Source organism: Dendrobates tinctorius, unplaced genomic scaffold, assembly GCF_039654945.1.
Source record: "Dendrobates tinctorius isolate UK_male_01 unplaced genomic scaffold, ASM3965494v1 ptg000008l, whole genome shotgun sequence".
In the NCBI taxonomy this organism is placed as follows: Eukaryota; Metazoa; Chordata; class Amphibia; order Anura; family Dendrobatidae; genus Dendrobates; species Dendrobates tinctorius.
Window position 1 is genome coordinate 76,307,887 of NW_027361676.1, and position 25,057 is coordinate 76,332,943.

Genomic DNA, 25,057 nt, shown 5'->3' on the forward strand with positions numbered 1-25,057 from the left:
AGGCAATATGCATGTAGTAAAATGTTTAGTAGCAAAAGATGAGCAGTTCGATCTGTAGACAATGGAGTCAAAGTCGTTATCTAAAATTTGCAGTTATGTGTAAATTTTCAAAGACTTTGTGTTTTGATTTGCAAAAATATAAATATTATATAATTTGCAGAGGCAAGGCCAGAAAAGACTGGGTTGAATCCTAGCACTGCAGGTCTTGATTAGATGCTCATGATTTGTTTTCACCAAGAACATGGGCTTGTGTTCACTAGATGTGTCAGTCTGCTGAATGTTGAGCAGCAGTCAAGTGTGCTGTTGGTAAGTGACCAGCCAAAATGTGAGCTTCATAGCTAGGGTACACACATGCCAGGGTCTCGTCAGTATGTGTGTAGGAGCTGCAAAGAACAGTGTAGAAGCTGTAGCCTGTTCAGTGAGAACTGTTCCCAGAATTGAACACTTCTGTTTGGACCTGGAAGCTGCGACTGGTGGGATCATGCCTCTTCTGTGTATGAAGTTTGCTCCTGGATAATGGACAGTAATCTGTCTGGGGTGAGCCTGCACTGACATATGTGCTCTGCTAAATTAATTAACTGCTTATTTGTTGAAGGCAATAAAACTGCACCTGTTTGGACCAAGCCGTATTGCCTGTGTGAACGCTACCTAATGCCTACTTGTCACGTGAAGCAGTGGGAAAACAGGAGATGAGGAATTTGGGTCCCCGAACTGCCCCTCAGGCTAGGGGAGCCCTGTCTTTCCTTAACTCAGGGGTACCCTTGATGGTAGGGAGGTCACCGACCTGTCTCTATCTCCTGTCCAGCCCTGAGCTAAACTCCCACTCCAGGAGGCGAATTATAATGGAAACTACAGATGAAGACCGACAGAGATAAAATAAACTGCACCACAAAGCAAACTATCAGGACAACACAATATGTGTGTTAGGGGAACACAATACGCATAGGGAAATGAACAAACAACAAAGTATACTTCACCAAACTCCTAAATAAAGACTTGAGTATCAACAGCTACCCCAACACAGGACTGGGATGCAAGAGACATGCAAATGCTATAGTCGGCATCCAGAAATGTTCTGAGCCATACTTAAAGGGATAAGGCGTTCCCAGCAGCCTTAGCTTTCAATTAAAACTAATCAAAAAGTTAACTCCTGGAAAGCTGAATATCAGAGAACAAACCACCGCCGACGCCAAAAGGAACAGGAAGGTCTAAGACTGCACATCAGACTCCCCAGTGTGAACAGAGTCTGAAGCCGGTGTGGTAAAGCAGGTACACAGGATGCAGTGACGAGTCGCGAGACTGAGTATACTTTTTGAAAATAACTTTTATAAATGAATGCCACTAGGGCTATACTAAGCAACCAGAAAAAATAACAATAAATGTCCACGCAGGGACACAAAACAACCAAACACTATTAAAGGGAGTATGGCTACCCCGACAGAGGCCGGCTACTATAAGGCCGCGGTATGACCGACTACAGGTCCTTAGTGTCTATATTGTCACTTATCCGTTCTGTCGTCCCTAGGCGTCTCTGAAGATGCTTTGGTGTCGTAGTTGCAGAGCCCAGTTGTTGAGGATCTGGCGTCGTCTTCGGGTGCTCCGGCACCCAGGGGAGTAGGGGCACAACAGGCCCTGAAGGGGTCCTTTGAGGTGGCGACCCCCTATGAAGACAGCAGTGTCACGCTTAGTCAAGGGTTTTAAGGAGACTCCAGTCCCCCCAAGCAGGGTTGTGTCGCAGTTTCCAGGGGTGGCGGTTTACAGGCCACGTGCACGGCCTGGGCTATGCACTGAGTCTCTCTGATAGCGAGGAGCAGGCCCCAACTGCCGACTGCAGCGGGGGAATGGCAGCTGTGGGTGGTGATGAACAGGCCGCAGCCACGGGCTGCACCTGGGCGGCAGCGTCCACGGGAGGCCGCAACTGCGGGCTGAAGTCGAGCGGTAGTCACCGCGAGAGGCTGCAGACAGTGCGTGACAGGCTAGAGTACAGCGGCAACGGCCGCGGATGTCCGTGGGTAGGCCGCGACTCCGGACTGGAGTGAAACTGTAGTCTCTGGTCGGTAATCCCGGCATCTCCTAACGACAGGCCACTGTAAATGTCCAAGCTGCTGGCCTCCTCTCCAGTCAGTGTCCATTGCGCCGGCTTTCTCAAACTCACAGTCTCCTGCTCTGTCTCTGCCGTGCTGCCAACTGACTCCCCTGCGCGTTTCCTGTCCCTTTTATACTCGCCCCTCCCCTTGCTGTTCTGTCACTCTCAGCCGTCCACCTCCCTCTTTTGCTCCCCGGGTACAGTTCCCTTAGGAACCTAGATGGCGGTCCCTTGGTTCTGGCCCGGACACTCTGCGGGGGCCCTCCTCCCCACACCGACATGACACTACTTGTGAGAATGATATATGCCTGCAATAAAAACTCTATACCAAAAAATGTTGCACCCTATCATGCTAAAGCATGTCAATGCACATTGTTATTGACAAGCTTTAGCATGATAGAGTGAAACCTTTCTTTGTATATTGTATATGGGGGGTAGCTCCTCCTGGTATGCACCTACTCACACTAGTCTGGATGTGCCAGTCAGGTTTTTTTGTCAGTCTGCAATAAATACCCGGCTGCCATTTTGATGAACCACTAAGGGACAGCAAATGTAAAAGTAATAAATAAATAACACCTCACTGATCACTGTTTGGTCTTCCTTTGTCTCGTGTGTTGTGACCTTACAACAAGCAGTGACCATGCCAAAAGTCATGGCCTCCAGTGATGAATATGGATATGCAATGTAGCATATGAAGGCATAAAGAAGAAAACTGGACGAGGTCAGCTGGCAAGGGGGCAGAATGATGAATGGCGAGGTGTGTAGTAGTTGTTTTTTTTTTTTACATCTTACATTTTTTATGCTCTGGCGTCTGGAGCAGAGCATAATAATAAACACTTAACTCTTTAAGGAAAATTCAGCAAAGTCAGCGATTTTGAATCCCAAACGACCCACTCATCACTAATAGCAGCTCTATCTGGATTGACATATACTATAAAAATGAGTCTTGCCAGCTGATACTGCAGTCATGTTCTGACACCTAGTGGTTGATGATTAAAATGACAGGTTATATGCACAGAGGTAATGCAATAAAACTCAAAACCGTGATTTTTTTTTTTTTTTAAATAATTTATTGTCAGTAAGAAAGACTGGCTAATGGTAGTTTTCAGTAAAAACCTTTACAAGACCATTGCATCACAAATATACAGACACCATAAAAACCGTGTCATGGTGATTTTGGTTCTAAACAGGAATGCAGTGGGTCCCCATTACACTTTCCAAGAAGGGAAAAAATCTAAAATACTCTCAGATAAAGATATTTCTTACTGATGCTTTGCAGCATCAGTCTTCCTCTCAATTATGTACAGTTGTTACTGCGGATGAACCTGGAAATTCAGAAGTCAAAACCTCAGTGGAACAGAGATACAGTAAAGCCCTGGGTATTGGAACAATATGCTAACCTAGTAGAAAGGGCAAACATTGAAATAGTTTATGGTTAAAAAGTAAAGAAATCCACAAAATATCTACAAAATCTAAATTTATGTTATTGAAATCAAAACTGTACATTACATTTACATTTGGAAAAAAAAAAAGTTACAATTATGCTGCACACTTTATAAATATAGATGTCATGCTACGGTGATGCAGTGGTATGTTTTCTTAAAATGACAAAAAAAAATGATAAAAAAAATGAAAAAACAAAAATGGAGTGGAAATAGCCTACCCTTATGGTCTATTTGTCTTCATGGTTGAAAATCCCGGAATGAAATACATTGTACACAATATTATTACTTGGCATGACGCACTGCGGCTATACCAGATAGAAGTCCCCCCCCCCACCCCCTTCAAAAAAAAAAAAGCCAAAAAGTAACACTACATAAAACAAGGGAAAAAAAAAGGAAAACAATGCAATAATACATAATGAAGAGATAATAACTTTACTATGAAATGTTGAAGCTAACAGATGTCCAGGCACTTTTTATGGTATTAAACTTCTGTGTGATGTTGGGAATCTAGCGGAGGAATCGTCACATCTTGAAAGTGTCCATCGTCTCCACTCTCATAGTCACTTATCATGGCCTCAGATTCCATTTCACAGCATGCAGACACATCGGTGCATGAAGCTGCGGAGGTGTATCCTGACAAGGACATGTTGTCCACCATGGGGACAGGAAAGTCTCTACCATACCCTAACATGTAAGAAGCAGCATAAGGCTCTCTGTAACTATTGGCGTCTCCGCTAGTGGTGCTTTGAGGTTCTGACTTGCTCACTGGATATTGGTGATGAGGAAGGTACTTATTCAGGTTGAATCTCTGGCTACTTTTTGTTGATGAACCCAAGCTGCCTATAGTAACCATCTCACTTGGTGGCTGCATGGAATCGAACTGTTCAGCAAACTCAGGTGGCAGAGGTGGAAGTTCATCTGGTAAAGGAAAGTCTTCCGGGGGAGGTGGGAAGTCACTCTCGATGTCATACCCACCAGGGTAATAATCAGTGTCAATGGCATTTGGGTCTGTGTATTGAGGAACAGGTTCTTCAACAACTTCATAATGAGGGTATTCCTGAATATCCGGTAGTTGAACACTAGGCATCCAGTCTGAGGTATCCCAGTGGTAACCTGTGCAGACACACACAAGAGGTATTAGAAAAAGAAACTAATAAATGCAACAGCAGGAACAAATACACATTCTTTAGGATTGTCATGCAAAGCTTTACTTTGACCAAAAAAAAACAGACATGACCATCTGCACTTGCCTGTGATATATGTCTTGTGGGAGGACTTTTCCCATTAAAATCTATCTATGATAATAAGTAGTTGTGCTGCTATTTTTTTCTGAGTCATATCTAATAATTGAGACAGCATGACATAAGTGGTGAGGCCCTGATTCCAGCTATGCATCATTTACTGGATTGCTTGCTGCAAGTAAGAGACAGCTAAAAAATCTTACATCTTTCTTGCCAGAAGAATTCAGCATAAAGTCTTTAGAATATGGATTTTCCATAAAAACTATGTTTTAAATTATAAAAAGGGTCAATCTATTCCATTTTTTTTTTTAACAATTGTACAACATAATATATTGGGCGGTGGGTACCCATGTCCGATACTCTCCGGTCATTGTCTACGGGAGAAATGGAGGCAGCCATATACAGTGTAGTGCTATATTTAGCTGTCAAACAGACCTTCAATAGACCAGTAGACAACATGCGCATCCACCGCTTCATGTAAGTAGGGGACAGGACCCTCCATTTTGAGTTTGGAAAGCCCCAATCTTGCCATTTTTTTAATTTAAGGATGCCTCCTTTATAGACAATATAACTCTTGTCCTGGTAGCAATGGTAGACATCAAAAGACATTTCTGAAAGAGCAGCCCGAAGTATTCATGCTGCCTAATATTTAATTGACAAGGTTCACACAGCCATCTTGTGCTCAGACTGGTTGCTATAGGCTACAAAGAACATAGACAGCTTTGTTGAGTGAGACCCAGTTGGTTGTGCCTCAAACCTCTTGTAAGGTTGAGGATAAGACAACACAATCAGACATCATCATCTTTCTGTGACAGAACAATTTATCACTTGTCTTCCGGAGCTGAAGGCCTAAGTAACCTAACCTAAAGCTGGAGTCACACATAGCGACTCACCAGCGATCCCGACAACGATATCAAGGTGTCAGGATCGCTGGTGAGTTGCTATGTGATCGCTGGTGAGCTGTCACACAGACAGCTTCACCAACGATCAGCACAGCGATGCCGAGCGCGCGGCGTCTCTGTGTTCGTTAGTTACCAGCGCGCTGATGCAGGGAGCTGGTAACTAACGTACACATCGGGTATCCAAGGGACGTGCGTCCCTTAGATACCCGATGTGTACGTTAGTTACCAGCTCCCTGCATCAGCGCGCTGGTAATTAACGAACACATTGGGTATCTAAGGGACGCCCGTCCCTTGGATACCCGATGTGTACGTTAGTTACCAGCAGATCGCTGGTCTCCCGCCTGTCACATGCAGCGATGTGTGCTGGCCAGCGGGAGACCAGCGACCAAAGAAAAGTCCAGAGGTTTCCCAGAGCGATCAGCGATACCGGCAGGGGGGCCGGTGGCTGATTGCTGTCACACGCTGGTGAGATCGCTGTTGTGTCACAAAACTTGTGACTCAGCAGCGATCTCGCTAGCGAGATCGCTATGTGTGACGGGGCCTTAAGACAAATTGGTTGATAGGGACTCCACGTAAAGGCTTCAGTATCCCTAGCAACCAGTCTGGTTCAAGTGACTCATAGGTGATCTGACACAGTCTTTACAATGGAGAATAAGTGAAGCATCTCATCATGTTCTTCATTTAGGACAAGACTTTTTTTCATCCTGTAAGTCACCGAGTGACCCATTTCAGGGTTGTGTTATGTCTGTCAGTCAATGGCTGACAGTAAATCAGCATATCGCACACATAAAACATATAGTAACACAGCAACAGACTGTGCAGAACACAACGCCGTGTATACAAAGTGGAGGTTAAAGAAAAAGCATAAACACATTGCAAAAAAAAAAGCTGAATGATTAGTGCCAAGTACACAGCAACATGCAGAAATCACCTCTTGAATTCCTGACATCAGGAACTGCAAAAGACTCTTTGAAGGCAAAATTGAAAAAAACGGAAAAAAACATTACATTAGACATTTGTATCTATGTATTTTACATACACCAAAACCATTCACAAAAACATCTCAGTTTCGCGGACAGTTTTCAATCTTTGCATCGTTCAGGATCTGAGCTAATTTGAAGCACATACATGGCTGAATATAGACAAGGGTGGACTATAGAGAGCATGAAAAGGCTGTTGACACAGAAGAGAGCATAGTTATAAAGCTTTTGCTCTGTCCTTCCTTCCTGGCTAAAACTGTAGCGCTTGTGGTTAAGGAGCAGAGGTTCATAGTGCCGTAAGGAGGGATGGGGTGAACCCGAGGAGGCTCGCCACAGTCCCCATAGTAGTCATAAAACTGCCTCTACAACATATTGTTTAGGTCCTATGCTAATGAATCATTAGATATGAACACTTTATTGTACAACTGATAATTCCTAAGAAATTACCAAAGGTTAAGCCAGTGATATTCATGCTAAAATCAATTACTAGGCTTTGCTGGGCAACTAAAGATACCCGTACACAAAAGAGCAAAGTTGGTCGAACCTACTATAATTAGGTCAACAGAGATGTGCTGACTACGCTGTCTGATGATATTGGAGTTAAAAAGGATTGGGCATGTTGAATTTCAGCATGCTTGATCCTTTGTTCTCAGACAAGATAAGCTGCCGCCAGAGTTTTCTGGCAGTGACTTACTCTCCTGTCCCCACTAAGGACTCTTGCTTGCTTGGCCAAAGCAGGTAGGCAAGTGCATGCGGAGAGTTAGCCTAAAGGTACCCATAAACCTCAGTTGTTGGCCTATGTTTATGAAATATAAGAGCCTCCATTATAGATTCGATCATATTTAATTGGAAATTCACTGTAAGCCAACGGGGCCCTTTGCGCACCAGTGATCTGTCGTTATAAACTGAAACTATGGTGCAGATCTGAAGAGTCTTAGATGGATTCAGCCATTTAACGACTCTAAGGCCGCATTCACACAGTCAGTATTTTACATCGGCATTTGTATATGTGGAGCATGTGTTTCTATCATACGTTTCCACTGATATTTCCACTCCTGATTTTGGCTTACAAATACTGATGTAAAATTTGTGACCCAATACTGAATGTGTGAACATGGCCTAAAACTGACCAGTGATAAAATGGCAACAGAAATACCTGATGCTAAACCCATGAAAGATGGTACTCTACCAGCTACAAACGAGTCCTAAAAATTCCTACAAAATGTAAAACATAGACTAGCGGACTCTCCTGCATTATGTCCTTACTGACACACTACATGGCTGCAGACCATTAATACACATATGCATTATACACACACATAGGACCATTAATGCAATATACGCAGGGAATGTTTTCCATTATGACTGCCGGCATCCGATATTAGGCAAACTGGGAAAAAGCCAACAAACGGCCAGATGTGTCACTTCAAGATGTTCCCCTTAGGCCAGACTATACAGTGGAGTTAATTCCAGTGGAAATGGCAGCTCCAATGTGTTTACTGACAAGATAACGATTTATATCAATTTATTTATTTTGCAGTCTCCGAGTAAATTAGCCGAGCATCTGTTACTTGATCCTCGGAGTATAGTTTTCTGTGATTTAGAGCCGCGACGTTAAATCTTACTGGAAATTTAGGAAAGTGTTATTCTGTAAATACACAAACATATGACATATCGCCATCTACTCCATGATAAAACACCGTTATTTGCCCACGTATGGCAGAATCAGCGAAAGGGCAGTCATGCGGAAACATTACGTATACAGTATCAATCTGACGAAATTAAACTAGGACTAGGCAGGGCCTATATAACATAAAATGTAAAGATAACAGTACTGGGCGACTATGTTATCACAGAGAAGAACAGGTATCGATATAAAGACATGCAAAGTTGTCATATACAATGAATTAGACAGCCAGAACGTAAAGCACAGCAATGATATCACATACACATATATACCTTCATTTTCCACCGTGTCAACAACAGCATTGACAAGGTGTATTACTGTCACAATGGAAGCTTGTAAAAGGTAAGAAGAAAAAAACACATTAAAATAAGCCTTTGTGGGGAACAATACAACTATTCAGTTCAAAATGTGACCGATTAATTTAAAATGAATGGGTAAAGTTGAGAACCCCATCTGCGCTGACACCAGAGGAGACGCGATTCTGATTCATGGGTGTATAATTTGCATGGTCAATGCAGACCTTTGCCCCAAACTAGGAAACATTATCTTCCCTAATGTTACTTACATAATCTAGTAAGTGATACTATATATAGCAATGAACTTTGGTGTTTGTCTACGCATACAAAACCATTAAAGTATCCCAAGGGTAGAACGTCAAGCTCATTGACCTGTGCAACGGAAATTAAACATGGTTCTGCATGGTTTTATTATCAGCATCATTGTGAAAGAGACATTTTAATCTGGTATGTACCGCTATGCAAGTGCTCCGAAGGTAGTCCCTAGCACACAATGGCTCTTAGCTCTCCACATTCCCTTCCTTCTTCTCCTGAGGGACAGACTGGTTGGAAGCTTCAGTGCTTACTCAAGAGCAAGGACAGGTAGCTGTGGATGGGAGCTGTGTCAGTCACCACCTTCTGAGCATTGGCAGGAGGGGATTAAACCTTTGTTTTTTCATACTGACACATAATAAAGGTACTGACCAAAGTCAGCACAGCTATATTAAAGGCTTCCCCTCTAAAAGTCCAGTAGACCTTGGGATACCACTGTATTGGTGTTCAGCTTTTATCCTACGCAGGCGTCCAACATACTGTACTGAGTCAAGCACTAATTAGAGTAACTGTTCTCATTTTCGCAGATAGAAGCCACTGATGAGGCAGAACGCCTGTCTAAGCCAATATCCAGGCCTCATTACGAGCTGCTGGAGTTTGCCATGAACTTGTCTTATTAATAAATGGCATAATTCACCTAACTAGTTTTACCAAATCCAGACAAGTTTTATAGGCCAATGAGTCGTAGTAAGAACGAACACAAAGTGGTGATGGTAGAATGGTGGAGGTTCCTGGCATGCACCCACACACTTGTTAGTGAGGGCATCTCATAAGTAAGCCAACAGATGGTCTCTCTAGTGACACTCCTTCCAATCAATGTTCTGATTCAGATCTTTATTCAGAGTTGATTTTTTTAAAATCTCCCCTTACACTGTGTGTAGGGAAGGCTGCAGATTGAATCTATGTACTGTTCTTTTTCATTTTAATGGCCTCATTAGTGGAGTTCACACTTTAGCTTTTCACTGTATCTGATTACCACAAAACAGCAAAAGTGAAAATCACGGAATAGCACAAAATATTGTTGCATCATTCTCCTTTTTTAACAGTGAAGGGAAGAGAAATGTATATCGCCTATCCTGTACATTGCCCATCGTTTTACATACATATAGATGCCAGAAGTAATTACTCTGTAATGAACTGTAGTGTTACTAGTAACTCCAATATCATAATAAGCACAATAAAGTTGTACCTGAAATTAGAGAATCTACATGAAGTATGGAAGCAGATAACCATCCAGGACAATGCATCATTATTCTATATTTAACAGAATGCCAATGACATTTCTGAATATAGCAATCTATCATATCGAGAAGCAAATTCTAGGCAAATACAGAACATAAGGGTCATCATTGAGATGGTCAACTTTCTCAGGTTACCCAGGCCGTATTGCGTTACACTTGTATAATTTCACAAGCAGGTTGTAATGTAATGCAGTAAAAAACCTGAGTCGGAGTCACTTGAACTTTTTGACTTTTCCTTCCCAAGGATTTCAAGGGGAAACTAGACAAACTTAAAAAAATTATTCCTATCTTCATAAATGGGTATTTTCTGACAGAGCTTGTAAATACAAGAAATTTTGCACTTTACGGCTTCTTGAGCTGTTAACTTTTTTTTTTTCTATACAGTCCGTTGCCCCATCCCGTATGTGTTGTGACATTATACACATGGAACGCCATTTCTTTTGGCTTATTTTCACGTTTCGTAGCAGTTAGATACAGCAACAGAAACTGATGGGACCACAAGGAGGCAACACTGGAGCAGTGGGAATTTAATCAAGTGAATATTTTTTTTTCTATTCCATCACTCTTCTCTTACTCTTCAATGCCAAAGACAAAACCTTTAAGTGACCCATTAATTACTTTGTGTTTCTGGTTGCTGATGTATGTAGCTCACAGAGCACTGCCTCTCAGATTACAGGACTAAGTCTCTATGGCTGTTGCTGCCTTTGCATGGTCTGTATGCAAGAACTCACAACAAGCAAATCTATTGAATACGGGGAGAAACTGAAACACAAACTTTATGTATAAGTAAAAGTTGTATTTGAAAAAAATAAAAATAAAAAAATAAAAAAAAATGCCAAACACACATCGTATGGAACTAACAAGTTTTGAACGAAGAACAGAAGAATGTAGCTATAGCCCGACTGATCCAGAGGAAGGCAAGAAAAACATATGGAATGGGTCATTGCAGTTTAAAGACCTATTAACTGTGGTCCCAAGTCTTTTATTTTTACCTAAAATTATTGAACTTGGATATTAGCTCATATTCAAGCTCAGCATATTATACAGGATAAGCCCAGCGACAGAGCAACTTTTTAACACTGCTGAGGAAAACACTACAAACAGCCATAACATGATGACAGAGGAGCTAAACTTCCACACTTCAATTTAGGATCCTTTGACCACATAATGTCAGTGATGGGATTATAATAGATCAGGCTGCTGTAAAAATAAAATCAAAGCATCAAGTGCATGCCATCCAATCATCCAAAAAAAAACCCACACGAGGATCCACATCAAAATAAATCTTGAGGTGTTGATGTTTCGAGAAAATTATTGGTCTCCATTTCAAATCCAATATAAGGAGGAACTTCTAAGGAGTTTTTACCCAAATAAAGGCCACTATGGCTTTATAGAATACGGGATTGTGTTTCTAAACATGTCAGTTTTCTGTCCCTCTACTTCCCCAAAATAAGAAGATTAAGCATGACATGCTGAAGGCTAATAACCCTAAAAAGTCAAAGGGGTGGTACGTCTCCCATCTAGCCATGATGAATGTCCCTTTCTGGCCTGAGTGATGACCCTGTGGCCAGGAGAGCCAACCAGTTATTAGCCAACCTTGGTGGCTTCATGCTCCGTGAAGTACGACGATATACAGGCCTGACCTCATTTATGCACCGTGCCTGTGCTGGATGACATGCTGATGACAAGTCGATAGGTGGCACAGCTGTAATGGTTGACCCTACCCCTATTTCAGTCTGTGATTGTTAGTTTGTTCACTGTAAATGATATCTGTAATTTGTGTGTAACCCCTTCGCATGTACAGCACCATGGAATCAATGGCGCTATATAAATAAATAATAATAATAATATTATATGATTTGTCAATATCTTTTCTTTTTATGCAGCCAGATTGTGTCTTACCAAAAGTTTGAAAAAAAAAAAAAACAGGATGGACATAACAGAAAGGGAATATCAATTGCACCTACAACAGATACTAGTACTCGCATAGATATTATTACGTCGCTGTAAACAGTGTTGTTGCCCATAATAAATGATTAGGTAACCTCATTCACTTTCTCTGCAGTAGATGCCCAGACTCCTGCCGATCACATTCACTCACATGTTGAAACCATTTTCTGATAACTTGATTCATAAGTGAAATAAGTGATAACATCTATGCACATCTTAAGATCTTACGTCTCATCATTTATATTTATTGGGGCCGATTTACTCAACTACACGCACCATAAATGTGTTTTAATTTAGCGCCAATTCATGCTTTGCTACAGATTTATTGTGTGTGGTAGACATGTTCTTTCGATATGTGCACCGGGGATCGTGACCTTTTGGAAAATGTGCAAGAAAGGTTGTGGCTTAAATTTCAATCCAGTGAGACAAAATTGTGCCACATTTTGATGTAAAATCAAAAGCCATGCAGCTATTTCTTCAGAATTTCCCGTACACATGAATATTTGATGCTGCCAAGCATTCCGGTGTACTTTATGAGCGAACCATTGTCAGACTCTTTTGGCAGAGGCTTATCTCCAAAGGTTGGGCAGCTAGTATTCCGACAGCTGGATCCTTCTCCTTCTCTACCCCAACAAAATCTGTCGGTGTAGAGTCAGATGGCTCCCATACACATTAGACTAAGGCCAGGTTCACATAGCGCTAATGCAGTCCGTTCAACGCATAGCGTTAACGCTACTACCTAATAATGATTGCGTTATGCGATCCCGCTAGCGCAGATGCTTCATCTGCGCTAGCAGTGATGGACACTCAAACACGTCAGAACGCTTTCGAGGGTCCGTCACAGAATGACGGCACATCGCTAACGCATTCTGAATATGACATGCGTTAGCGATGCGCTCGTCTATAGCAGTGTATGGGTACGTTAATGCATCCGTTACATAACGTTAATGCCGCTATGTAACGGATGCGTTAAACGCACCCCCTAAAGGCAATATGAACCCAGCCTTACAGCTAATCCCACCAATATTGACGGTTCTTCCTACTTTAGCCTATAGTGTTCTGGGGGCTTCAAGGCAAATAAATAAATTGTATAAATTTGGCCTTGAATGTCTAAAGATTTGGAAGATTTCTCCAACTGCATAATCTCCTAGGATAAATATGGCACATTTTAGGACTGCCGAGTCTAAGTTTGCAGTGTCAAAGAGTTTAGTATATCAGCCCCAATATTTATATTATATTTGCAAATAAAGTGAGTAAAGTATAAATTCACAAAACACAGCACCAGGAATCACAATACTGCACATGGACTCAAAATGGAAAAACTAAAAGAAAAAAGTATGTAAAGTTAGAATAAACCCAATAAAGAAAAGCAATAAAGGAAGCAGCATTGTATTCTTATAGATTTTATAAGCTGACAAATTTACTACCTCATATATCTAAAACAAGGTTATGGTATGTCACCGAGATATATAGCACTAAAGTCTCTCTGTAAATCCACATTAACACTAAGCATGAGTAAATGATGTGAAAATCTATATCGCTTAGGGACATAGAATAAATTTGGCTACGAACGATAAAGAGAGAGAGAATTAAGATCAGCTAGAAAACCTGCATGAGGTAGAGAGCGCAGATTGTTTCCATATACGTCCCGGCTCCTGATCTACGTCATTAATCCTCTACGTCTGGACACAGGTCCATGGTTATATTCCTATACTTTGTGGTTTATTTATGTATATATGTTTTTCATTTTTTACCGCTTCCTTTATTACAAATTCCATCAAACTTACAATGAGCCCCTTGTCAAACTCTGCTCTCGCTCAGAGGTGATTTGATCCATATAGGAACTGTGGTCGCAGCATGAGAGAGAAAGGAGACATCTTTACGAGAGACCCGTAGGAAGAGACAACTGCTGCCTTAAATCTCCCTAGCAGCTTGTTGACCATCTACAGTAGAAATGCTATAAAACATGTCATTTTTCATAGTTCAACCAGTAATTACAGGAGCAGAACAAGAATTAGTACATGATTAACAGCCAAGTCTTCACGAAATGAAAGAAGGAATGAGGTTGCATCTGTTCCAGTGTACCAGCATAGCATTTAACCTTAACAAGAAGGTTTAATTAACCACTAATCAAGATGAGTGGCTTCTCGAGGGGAGTACCGGGTATAAGTACTTTATATAAGTGAACTGAATATCAGCATTCTGGTGTTTCTGGAGAGGAAGAGTACAATAAATGTCTTTCTTAGCTTAATTTCAAAAAGGTCTTGAAAATAAACATTAAACATATGTAAAATGTACAACGAGCTCTAGAACTGTGAACAGAAGATGTGAAGCTTCCTACGAAAACTATTTTCCTGACATTTAATAAAAAAGACTTAAGATCTCTGCAGAGATTAAAGTACTTCTAAAAAAAAGAGTATACCATATGTAATATAATATTGTGATGAGACACATACTGTGAAGTGTAAGGTAAAGGCATACCATAAGTGATTGATACATGTTTACGTGCTAAAGGGGTATTCTGGACTTAGGTCGTCTCACTGCTGCAAGTTATTCTCGGGATGGTTGGTGGTTGAAACCTAGCGGTCAACAAGGTAGTATGTATCCTCATCGATAGATGATAACGGGCTGATTGCTTGAAGTCTAACCATACCTCCCACTTATTCTTAAAATGAGGCTCTAAATTGCACCCTTACAATAGAGCAATGGCTGCGTATGTACTCCACTGCTTTATTCATGATTATCCATCTAGGAGACTGCTGGATATACCTGTAGACGAGTACAGAGCCCAGCTATCTCTAGGTGGCGCGTAGACAAGGAATGGAGCGTTGGTACATATGTGCGTTCACTGTTCCATCCTGAAGAAGCTTTTCAGAGCCTTTACCTCAAAGTTGGGCTTTAAAGTGGTTGTGACATCAGAAAAAGCTGCTTCAAAATTGCAACTACACACAGAAAGTGACTGATCTTCATCTTTTGCAGCAGCTGAAATGTACTATTTAAGTGATTACTAGTAAGAATTCCCATTCATGTAATGCATACAAGATTTTGGTCTACCAGAAAGGCTAATTTAGAACCCCAATCTAAGATGTCACTATGCCCTTGTAGGAAACCCAGACTCTGCACTGCTCCTTGGTACAAGTGGAGGGAATCGAAAATAAAGATCAGAGAGCTCCCAGCACTTGCGTTCTTTTCATGCAGTATCTTTTTATCTGAGCATACAGCCTTTTACAGTAGAGAGCTCTCTCTTATAAAGAGCTATAAGCTGCAATATAAAGATACCGCATTGAAAGAACCTGAGCGGCAGAAACTCTTTGATGTCAAAGTGCCCTAGTAAGCACCTACTGGAGTACTGAGGCCTCTTATAGTGGCTCATCCATATGGGTGGCTGTGCCTGGTACTGCAGGTCTGCCTGAATCAAGTGCAGTAGTACCGGGCATAGCGCTCTGGATGTGAATGATGAAAGGCTGGTATTCGGCAGTGGTCCGGACAACGCTACTAATCAAACATTGATGGCCCTAGTTCAGTCTAGTAAAACCCATGAAAGTAGTTGATTTTTCTCTTGAAGATTTATTCTTCTCCAAATTAGCCATTAACTCTTTACCTTCAAGAAGTGCCACAAAGTATTATAATTGGAGTCATACAGTTTCACAAGAAGAGAACAACATAATTTCAGGGCAAAAAAATGACATATGGTTTGTCAGATACATTTCCCAAATCTGCAAGCTTCACACAGTCCAGCTGAGTAGAGAACGTTTTCTATATCCAATGTCAAATGCATATGTCTGCAAAAAATATAATCTCATACATACCATTATCATCACAGGATTCAGATTGGAAGGAGCTGAGAGACTGAATCTCAGACATGCTCTCCCGAGGATTGTACAGATGACAAGGCTTTTCATCCAGAGATTTCTTTGAAAGACACAGGTCAAGATCAACTTTAGCTGAAAGCGCAAAAAGAGATACAATGTCACAATGTTAAGGACACTCAATTAATATGATCTACCTTTGATCATTTCCCAAAGGGCTGTCTGTGGCTGTTCAATTCAAGAAAAGCAGCAATAAAATATGTTTCAAAGTAACAATCACAGAATTACTTTCAAATGAAATAATAATTGAAATGACACAACACAGAGAACAAATCTCCAAGGCAGAAAAAAAGCAATTTGGTTCAATGGTTTTCGGAGATTACATGTGCATAACAGTGCGTCGTTCTTCGGGGGATTATTGCCTACTTTAAATGGGATAGAAAACATAGATATTGTAACATTGCAAATATTGAGCTCCTGAAAGCTAAAATAAGACAATCGAGATTACAAATTGTAAAAAAAAAAAAAAAAAAAAAAAAAAAAAAGACAACTGGAAAAATGTACAAATATAGCCGTAAATCAATGTTAAATAATTAAGTGTATCCTTTATTAATAAACATTAAAGGAGGTGTTCAGCTCAAACAAGCTATTCTCTATCCATGGGCTAGGTGATAACTTACTGATCAGTGGGCCTCAGTAGGCCCACAGGGAATGAAGGAGCAAGGGTCAAGCATGCGCACTGAAGCTCCATTGTAATGGTGATTAAACTGTCCTGCTCTGATGATTAGTGTGAGTCCCAGCGATTGGACCCCAATGATCATCAAGTTATCACCTATCCATTAATATGTGCCCGTCCTTAGGTTACAAGTGTGCAGTCCCTCTATGTGACTGCAGACTTGTGAATCCTTACATTACGCTCTGTGAAGATTCTCCAAAGCTGGTGACAGGATCAGCAGGCACTTGACTACAGCTATGTGATGTGCATGAGTGTGGTCACATGCCGTTAGGCGCGGCCTTGAACAATACAAGTGTATTGATCGAGGCCAGACAAGTCTAGTTGAAATGTGGCAGAAAGTATGCAAAATGCTGCTCCCGGCACTGGAGAATCTTCACAGCGGCCAGCATTGACCCCTTTAAGGTTATGAATCAATTATATGAAAACCACAGTACAGTACTGCTCACCAGTCCAGGTAATTAGGAATGTGTCCATATTATAGCAGTGGAGATTAGAACCAGTCACTTTGACCGGTGGGAAAAGTTCATGATATTACACTATTCCCTATTTAAAGGGAAGTGGTCATCAGGTTTTTATACCCCAAACTAATGGTAGCTTTATAAAGGCAGTGGAATGATGATTACATTCATACCTACATTTAAGAAATTTGGGTTTATGTTTTAGAAAAATTTATCGTTGGAATAGTTGTGCAAATGAGACGCAAGTGCTCTGCTTCCTGTTTTCTCTATTCCCCACCCGTCGCCGGTCTCCTGTCAGTGTTTGACAGGTCACTCTTCTTTCACTGACCAGCCTCTCCTGCGCAGTACCTGGTGCAAGCGCCTTCATTCCTCAAGGGTGGTATATGCACAGTAAGGTCCTGATACAGATGGCTGTCACAATCTGTATAATTTATAGCATACGCCAGACATTGATCAACTGCTTCACTCCCGCTACTAGTTCCCGCGCACATGTGGTTCAGGTGCATAACAATTCAACAGAAATATTTTCTAAAACATAAATCCAGATTTCTAAAATAATAGTGTAGTTGTAATCAGCATTACAGAGATGCCTTTAGCTTGGAGTGGAAAAACTGGATGACAACTTGGCATTGAATAAGATAAGTCTAACTAGGACAGCTTTGCACATTTTGCGTTGCCACAAAGCAGAGAAGACTTATATAAAGGAATGAAGGACGCCCTGTATAGTCATGTAACCTCTCCGTTAGAGCTGAGCACCAGCATACATCCTGTGTGGAAACCCTCTGAGGCTATCTAATGGAAGATGACTGATTAAGCTGGTCGATAATACCGATTGTATATGTTGTGTCTTGTACTGTTTCTTCTCTTTCATCCTATATACACAGGGTCTTATAACTGAAGACACATAAGACATGGCCTAGTAAAAAGACTTCCCTTATTTATTTTACAAGTGTCTCTAAAACGGTAAAACCTTCAATGGACTAGAATTCTTCACTTTTTGAACCTCAATATTATATCATTTTTTCTCATGAAATACTATAAGTTGGCATGAGGGACACATGCCCTGATTTTACTCTTTGGAGATATACAATACATCTCAATAGTCCAGCTTAAAAGGCCATTCTCATCTTAAACATTTATGGCAACCTTATGGGCCCACATTCGGCCCCATAAACCAAGCAGGAGAGCATTTCACAATAGACACTTTCTGTATATAATTTAATAGAGCGGTGAGACCTTTGCATACAGTCCTCTCCATTACAGTCTTTAACCCCTAAGTGACAGCCAAATTTTAAAAATCTGACCAGTGTCACTTTATGTGGTAATAACTCTGGAACGCGTCAACAAATTCCAGTGGTTTTGAGATTTTTTTTTGTGACACATTATACTTTATGATAATTTAGGTTGATATGTTTTGTGTTTGTTTATAAAAAATAACAGAAATTTTACAAAAATGTAAAAAAATTAGCAATTTTCAAACTTTGAATGATTATCCCTTTAATTCAGATAGTCATACAATGGCAAAACATTAATAAATAACATTTATCACGTCTGCTTTACATCAGCACCATTTGTAAAATGTTATTTTGTTTTGTTAGCATTTTATGAGATTTTAAAATGTAGCAGTAATTTCTCATTTTTGCATGGAAATTTACAAAATTATTTTTTTAAGGGACCTATCCAGGTTTGCAGTGACTTTAAGGGTCCTACATATTGAAAAACCCCCAAAAGTAATACCATTTTAAAAACAACACCCCCTGACATTCTGAAAACTGTTGTCAGGTAGCTTATTAACCCTTCAGGTGCTTTTCAGGAATTAATACAAAGTGGCATGATAGAAATGAAAAAGTGTATTTTTACCACCTAAATGTCAGTAACTTCTAAACAGGCCATGAACTGCCATGGCAAACATCAGAACTACACAATCATGATCTCAGGGTGCTGATGGGGATAAAGTGGAAGCCCCCACACTCTTTTAACCATTTATATATAGTCATTATTGACAGCAGCATCTAAGGGGTTAAACAGATATGGACAATGCCAACAATGAGAGTGGCTGATACAGCAAGTTGTCAGCTATAGTGTACAGTCAACAGCTGCTTGATTGTCACCTGTATGGGGATGCTATTCTTTTATATCTCAGGTCAGTTAAAAGGCGTATTGGCGGTCATTAAGGGGTTAACAGTCCCATAACACTAATGCTTAGAGCATTGCGCAACTACAGTCATCTCTTAGCAATTATATATGGATCTTAAAGGGAATCTGTCACCCCTTTTTTGAGATATCATATAATGATATCATTCAATTGTGTGTCACATAAGGATTCTCTTAGTACTTTTGCTTCCCCCTGACCCCGCACCTTTCATGCATAAATACCTTGTTTATATCGGTTCAGATGTATGTAAACTGCCACGGTCCGGTCCGCTGGGTGAGGCTTATTCAATTGCTCCCCCGCATTTCTTCTTGTGTAGAGCAAGACAGGGAGAGGGGAGCAGTTGAATAAGCCCCGCCCAGCGGACCGGACCGTGGCAGTTTATATACATCTGAACCGATATAAACAAGGTATTTATGCATGAAAGGTGCGGTGTCAGGGGGAAGCAAAAGTACTAAGAGAATCCTTATGTGACACACAATTTAATGATATCATTATATGATATCTCAAAAACGGGGTGACACATTCCCTTTAAAAGTCTCATTAATGAGTTAGGTAAGGATGCCAATTTGGTATAACTAGAAATTGCACAGAAAAAAAAAAAGTCTATGAAGTTTCTAAAATAAGATACATACTCACCATCATAGTCAAAATCCCAGTTTGGCTTTTGTATGGAGTCACTGTCAGATGGAGAATTGGATGGAGGAGGAGGTGGCAGATTTGGAGCAACGCTGCACACTGCTACTGCCTTTCTATGTCCATGCACAGAGTCAGGATTGAAAGTGCTGAACTCTGGATGCTCTGGAATGGTGGATCCCTCAAACGAGTTTCGGTCCAGGTTATTTCTAGAGTCACTAGGAATGCTTGGAGTGTAGGATATGGGCCTGACCGGCACCTGTGGAGGAATATCAGAGTAGATATTCTTGTTGACTTTAGGATCTAAAAATGGGCGCTGTAAAAATGCTGAAGTAGCCCCGGAGTGCTTGTCTTCCGGCTCCTGCCGTCTCTTTCTCCTTCTACTGGTTACTAATCGGCAGACAGCAAACATTACAGCAATACAGAAAATCCCTCCTATGAAGACAATAATCCCTATGACTTCAGCCAGGCCAATATTCCAGGAGGTCGAGACATATTTATTCATGGCAATCTCCGTACAGTGCTTTCCACCATATCCAACACTGCAGGTACAGTTATAAGAACCGTAGGTATTTTCGCAAAGGGCTCCATTAGAACATGGGTTTTCCTGGCATTCATCAATGTCAGCGATGCACCTACAAATATGAAAAGGAGTCGAGATAAATCACTGTTATCGGTTGGGAATGTGGTCATGTAAATTGTGCATAAGATTTTCACATTAGAAGATGGCTTGTGTGGAGGTTTCTTTTTTAAATGTCACATTGACAGCGACTGATGACTACCATAATGGAAAGTCACTCCATAGAGAATACATAAGAAAAAAGCCACCTGCAGACACATATTATTGAATGGTGTAAGTCAGAGTTAAGGAAACGAGCTTATAAAACGCCATCTTCTAGATCTGTAAAAGCACATGACGGAGAAAATGCAAAGTACTGTGTAGAATTGCATGATTTCTGAGCGGCCAGAGCAATATGCAAGATTATCATGAATGAAGCCTTCTTAGGAATGCCTCGTTTCACAATATTCCTGCAGTCCAAAAGGGCTGCCGATCACCCGATAAATGATCAAAATGAGCGTTCATCAGATGAAATGATCACTGCACAAGTTCACCTCTCAGCAGCGCGCCATCCTGAGTAAAGAGAACATGTGCTGCCGAGAACAATGGCAGCCTGCGCGCACAGATCTATGATAGAGCTTTCAGCATGCATCTGAAGAGCCGCCTGCTTATGCAGAATTTTAACATCCAGTTGTCAAATTGTTCCTAATTTTCTATTAAAAATAACCAAAACAGCACAAATTGCTAATTTTTAAGAATAAGCGCTCCAAAATTATTATTTTATAGGGAGTGTGTTTACTAAAACAGACGAGTCAGGGGTGCTGTTTTGGTCTGCTTTAAAACAATATGCTAAAACTATATAAACTAATAAGCCGAAAATAAAATCTATACCTTTCTCCATGGAAACCAGATTCACATTCGCATACCGGACCATCTAAACTGTCTATGCATTTACCACTATTCTTGCAAGGATTATCTGTGCAGTATGGACCCAACTGACACCTGCAACACAAAGAGACATTTATGTATCTGTCACGATGCCTTATGTTTCTATGACCTCTTGTATGGGCTAAAGGACAAAATCAGTCCCAATTACCACTCACCTCTCGCCGCTGTATTCCCCTCTACATTTGCAGAAATAATCTTCCTTCACCACAATGCATGTTCCACCATACAGGCAGGGGTTGGTGGCACAGGGATTGATGGCAATCTCACAATGTGTGCCCATAAACATTGATGTACATTTACAGTAGTAACCTGAGAACAAAAACATTGGGTGAAGAGGGGTCACTCATATATAGCGATTTTCGGAAGAAGGCAGTATGGGCTAATTTCCACACACCAATTTGTTTTGACTACAGGATGCACTTTTTAGCAAGATAACATTGATTTTGCTTGAACAAAAGCCTGCAATAGGCATCCTTTATAGTTTGGAAATTAAAATCACTTCTACTAAAGTGGATAGCCAGCGAAATTGTGTATAAGGATGTTAAGGGGCAGAAATAAAGGTCATTACACATGTAACACACCAGGCACATAGTTGATTCCACAATAAAAGTACTTGTGCTGTATAAGAACTGTGGTACAAGACAACCAAAGTAAACCGTATTGGCCCCTTGTTATGCCACTGTGGCAGACAGTATATAATGCCCTTTATTTTTTTGGGTACAGCCCTCCTAATATACAGGTACCACTTAGGAAAAAAATCATTGTCCCCCTCTTCTACCGCAGAGCACCAAGAAACGAGCACAACTGTAATCCAGCAATGTTAGTGACATTACCCTCTCCCCTTTAACTTTTTTTTTTGGGGGGGAGGGGGTAAGGTGAATGGCTTTTGATAAAGGGAATATGTCAGCAGGTTTTTGCTATGTAAGCTGAAAACATCATGATGTAATAGGGGTTAAAACACAGATTTCAGAAAGGTTTTGTTCGCCTGCAATGATTATTTTAGCACCAGGAGCTTACCAATGTTATGGTTGACTAGCTCCTTCCTCCTAGTCCAGCAACACCCTCTCCTGTGACAGGCAGCTCACTGTCTATGGACTTTGTACATAGAGAGCCTGGTGTGGGCGTGGTTAGGTCTCTCAGCTCTGCTGCACTGCTAGATCTAAAAGCTCAGATTGTATCAGTATGGCTGCACCCAGTAACCTATGTGCTACATAGTTGGATTAAGCTTCTCTTTGCTTACATCAGGCTGCTCTCAGATGAGGTAGCAAAAACCTGCTGACAGATTCCCTTTTAATTGAGGATCACAAGGAGAGAAGATGAGAATAATTGGAGGTCCTACAGTTGGAAGAAGTAAGAAACATGGAGGCACAGAGAATAAAGTCCTAACTCTTAACCATAGAAGGAAGGTCAGAAAAAAAACCCTTGTATAAAGCAAACAGAAAGCATGTTTCTAAAGTAGATGGATACCGGCTGTTAATGTGATCTAAAAATCCAATAATATCTATATAAAAATCAGCTGCTAGTATCAATGTATCCTAATAATTTGTCAATGGAGATAAAGGGTTCAACACAAACAGCCGTACACTGCCCTTTACTGAAATAAATGCCTCTTGTCTAACAAAACGTCAATCCTGCTAAAAGCCTCTTTAGTACTCTACAGATATATCACACACACCAGGAGACAATATTTTATAAAACATATGGTCAGTGACATTAATGACTTCTTTTGGATGAGGATAAAGACTCAGGGCACAACATTATAAATGCAGATTTCTGGTGTTCAGCACTGATCTTTTTCCATGTGCCGTATTCCTTCAACCTTCCTTTAAATAAAATCAGTATTGCATTGTGGCCCCATTAATATTTTAACAATAGCGCTATTAAAATGAAGAATCGGTTGTTATATGTCTGATCGTATGCGAGGCTCTAGATAAAAACTGAAGATAGATTTTGTCATCTAGACTTTACTGCACAAAAGGGAACAAGTTGTACTGTTGGTAATCAGCAGTTTTGGAATATACGACCTCTTATGTGCAGTGTTAAATAACACCAACAGATAAACACAGTTATGCTATATTCCTAGGTCATTTATGCTATGTATCTGAGTCATTTATAATCAAAAATACATTTCGACTCACCTCCGCTGGGCAAGAGGGAGCATACCCCACCATTGTGGCAGGGATTGCCAGAGCAGGCATCAGCAGCAGTCAGCGAACATCCTACAGAAACATCCACGGATTCTTCTATATGGACCAATCCCTTTAACTTAGAATGAAGAGGCAGCTCCTGGCCATTGAGCACAACAGAGTCCATACAACCTCGAAAACCATTAGTAACTGGCAAATTTCTTCCATGTTTAGACCCTTGCTGTCGTATGTGACCTCCAAAATACACATAGTTGTCAAGGTTGAGAGTCCTCAGAGTTCCTGGTGCTGTGCCGGATGCAGTATGGACACGATCCAAGACCAGTCTGGCGTAGTTACCATCAACCTCTAAAGACACCGTGTGCCACTGGCCATCATTAACATGGATGCTTTGGACAGACACTATGCCAGGACCGCTGCCACAATCAAATTTATACTGCAACTTTCCACCATGTATCTAAAAGAAAGCAAACATTCACGGGATTAGGTCAGGTTTCAATAAACTTATCAAACTAAACATTATATTAAACCTTCATGACTGTATATGATCCAAGGATATTTATTAAAATGGAGATGCCGTAAAAGACCTGTGCACACAATTGCTTATCTTCAAAATCTTTGGAGTTTGCCCTACATTTTTAGCCACTGCCCATGGAGTCAAACATCACAACACTTGTCCAAGTATGAAACGGAGAGATAAACCAATAAAATCTAAAAGAAAAAAAAAAATTACACTCATGCTTTCCTAAAGATTATGTACTAATGGATGATATTCAAAGAGTTCCACCCAGGAACTGAACAGTAACTATACATTTCTTATGTGTAGTCACCCTACACGATGGCTTCTATTTACCTGCCACTGCCTCCTCTACTCAGATCGGTGTTTTGGTCTCCCTGATTCCAAGATGCCCTCGTCAGAGACATGGGGCGGAAGTGCTAAGCCGAGCCTCCCCAGCCTTTCCTGTGCTGTGAGACAGGAAAGCTGAAAAGGTATAATTTACATTTTCCTTTGCTCTCCCCCGCTAGGGTATGTGCAGATGTTCAGTAATTGGCAGCGCTTTGGACGCAGCACATGTCCGCTACGTCAAAAGCGATGCCGGCTATTGAACTCGGGCGAATCCACATGTGTTCATTGTACCATAGGGATTCACAACGTCCAATACCTTGTAAGGATGACATTTATCTTGTGGAGGCTCACGTCTCCACAAGATAAATAGACATGCTGCGGTCTGGAAAGACGAGCCACATGTCTGTCTCTGCAGGTGTTCCGCGAGCATCTCTGGACGCATCCACTATGCTGTAACATCTGGATGCCAAGGGTTGGACGCTGCGCAAGTATGAACTGACGCAGCATTAACTGACCACGTGCACCTACTACGATACTTTGGAAGGAACAGATTGCCCAATTTGAGCAGAGGAGGCAGCGAGAGACAAATGTGACTACATGAGAACATCATAGTCATGTTTTAAGAACC

At 41.0% G+C, this 25,057-nt stretch overlaps 1 protein-coding gene across 5 annotated transcripts in view; it reads right to left on the bottom strand.

Moving 5' to 3' along the window:
• Positions 1–3,133: 3,133 nt before the first annotated feature.
• The window catches only part of FAT1 (FAT atypical cadherin 1), a 331,353-nt gene continuing 309,429 nt past the window's right edge, over positions 3,134–25,057 (bottom strand). For 2 of the 5 annotated variants that reach the window (XM_073578882.1, XM_073578875.1), the window contains exons 22-29: positions 23,577–24,039; positions 21,594–21,747; positions 21,382–21,492; positions 19,935–20,566; positions 15,950–16,084; positions 8,614–8,673; positions 6,606–6,641; positions 3,134–4,644 (exon numbers count right to left, since the gene is read on the bottom strand). In XM_073578882.1, the coding sequence (XP_073434983.1) occupies positions 4,013–4,644; positions 6,606–6,641; positions 8,614–8,673; positions 15,950–16,084; positions 19,935–20,566; positions 21,382–21,492; positions 21,594–21,747; positions 23,577–24,039 (2,223 nt within the window). In that variant the 3' untranslated portion in view covers positions 3,134–4,012. Of the gene's footprint in view, positions 4,645–6,603; positions 6,642–8,613; positions 8,674–13,927; positions 13,985–15,949; positions 16,085–19,934; positions 20,567–21,381; positions 21,493–21,593; positions 21,748–23,576; positions 24,040–25,057 lie in introns of those variants that run through there. The other 3 variants (XR_012232847.1, XM_073578892.1, XM_073578902.1) reach the window with 3 other exon arrangements.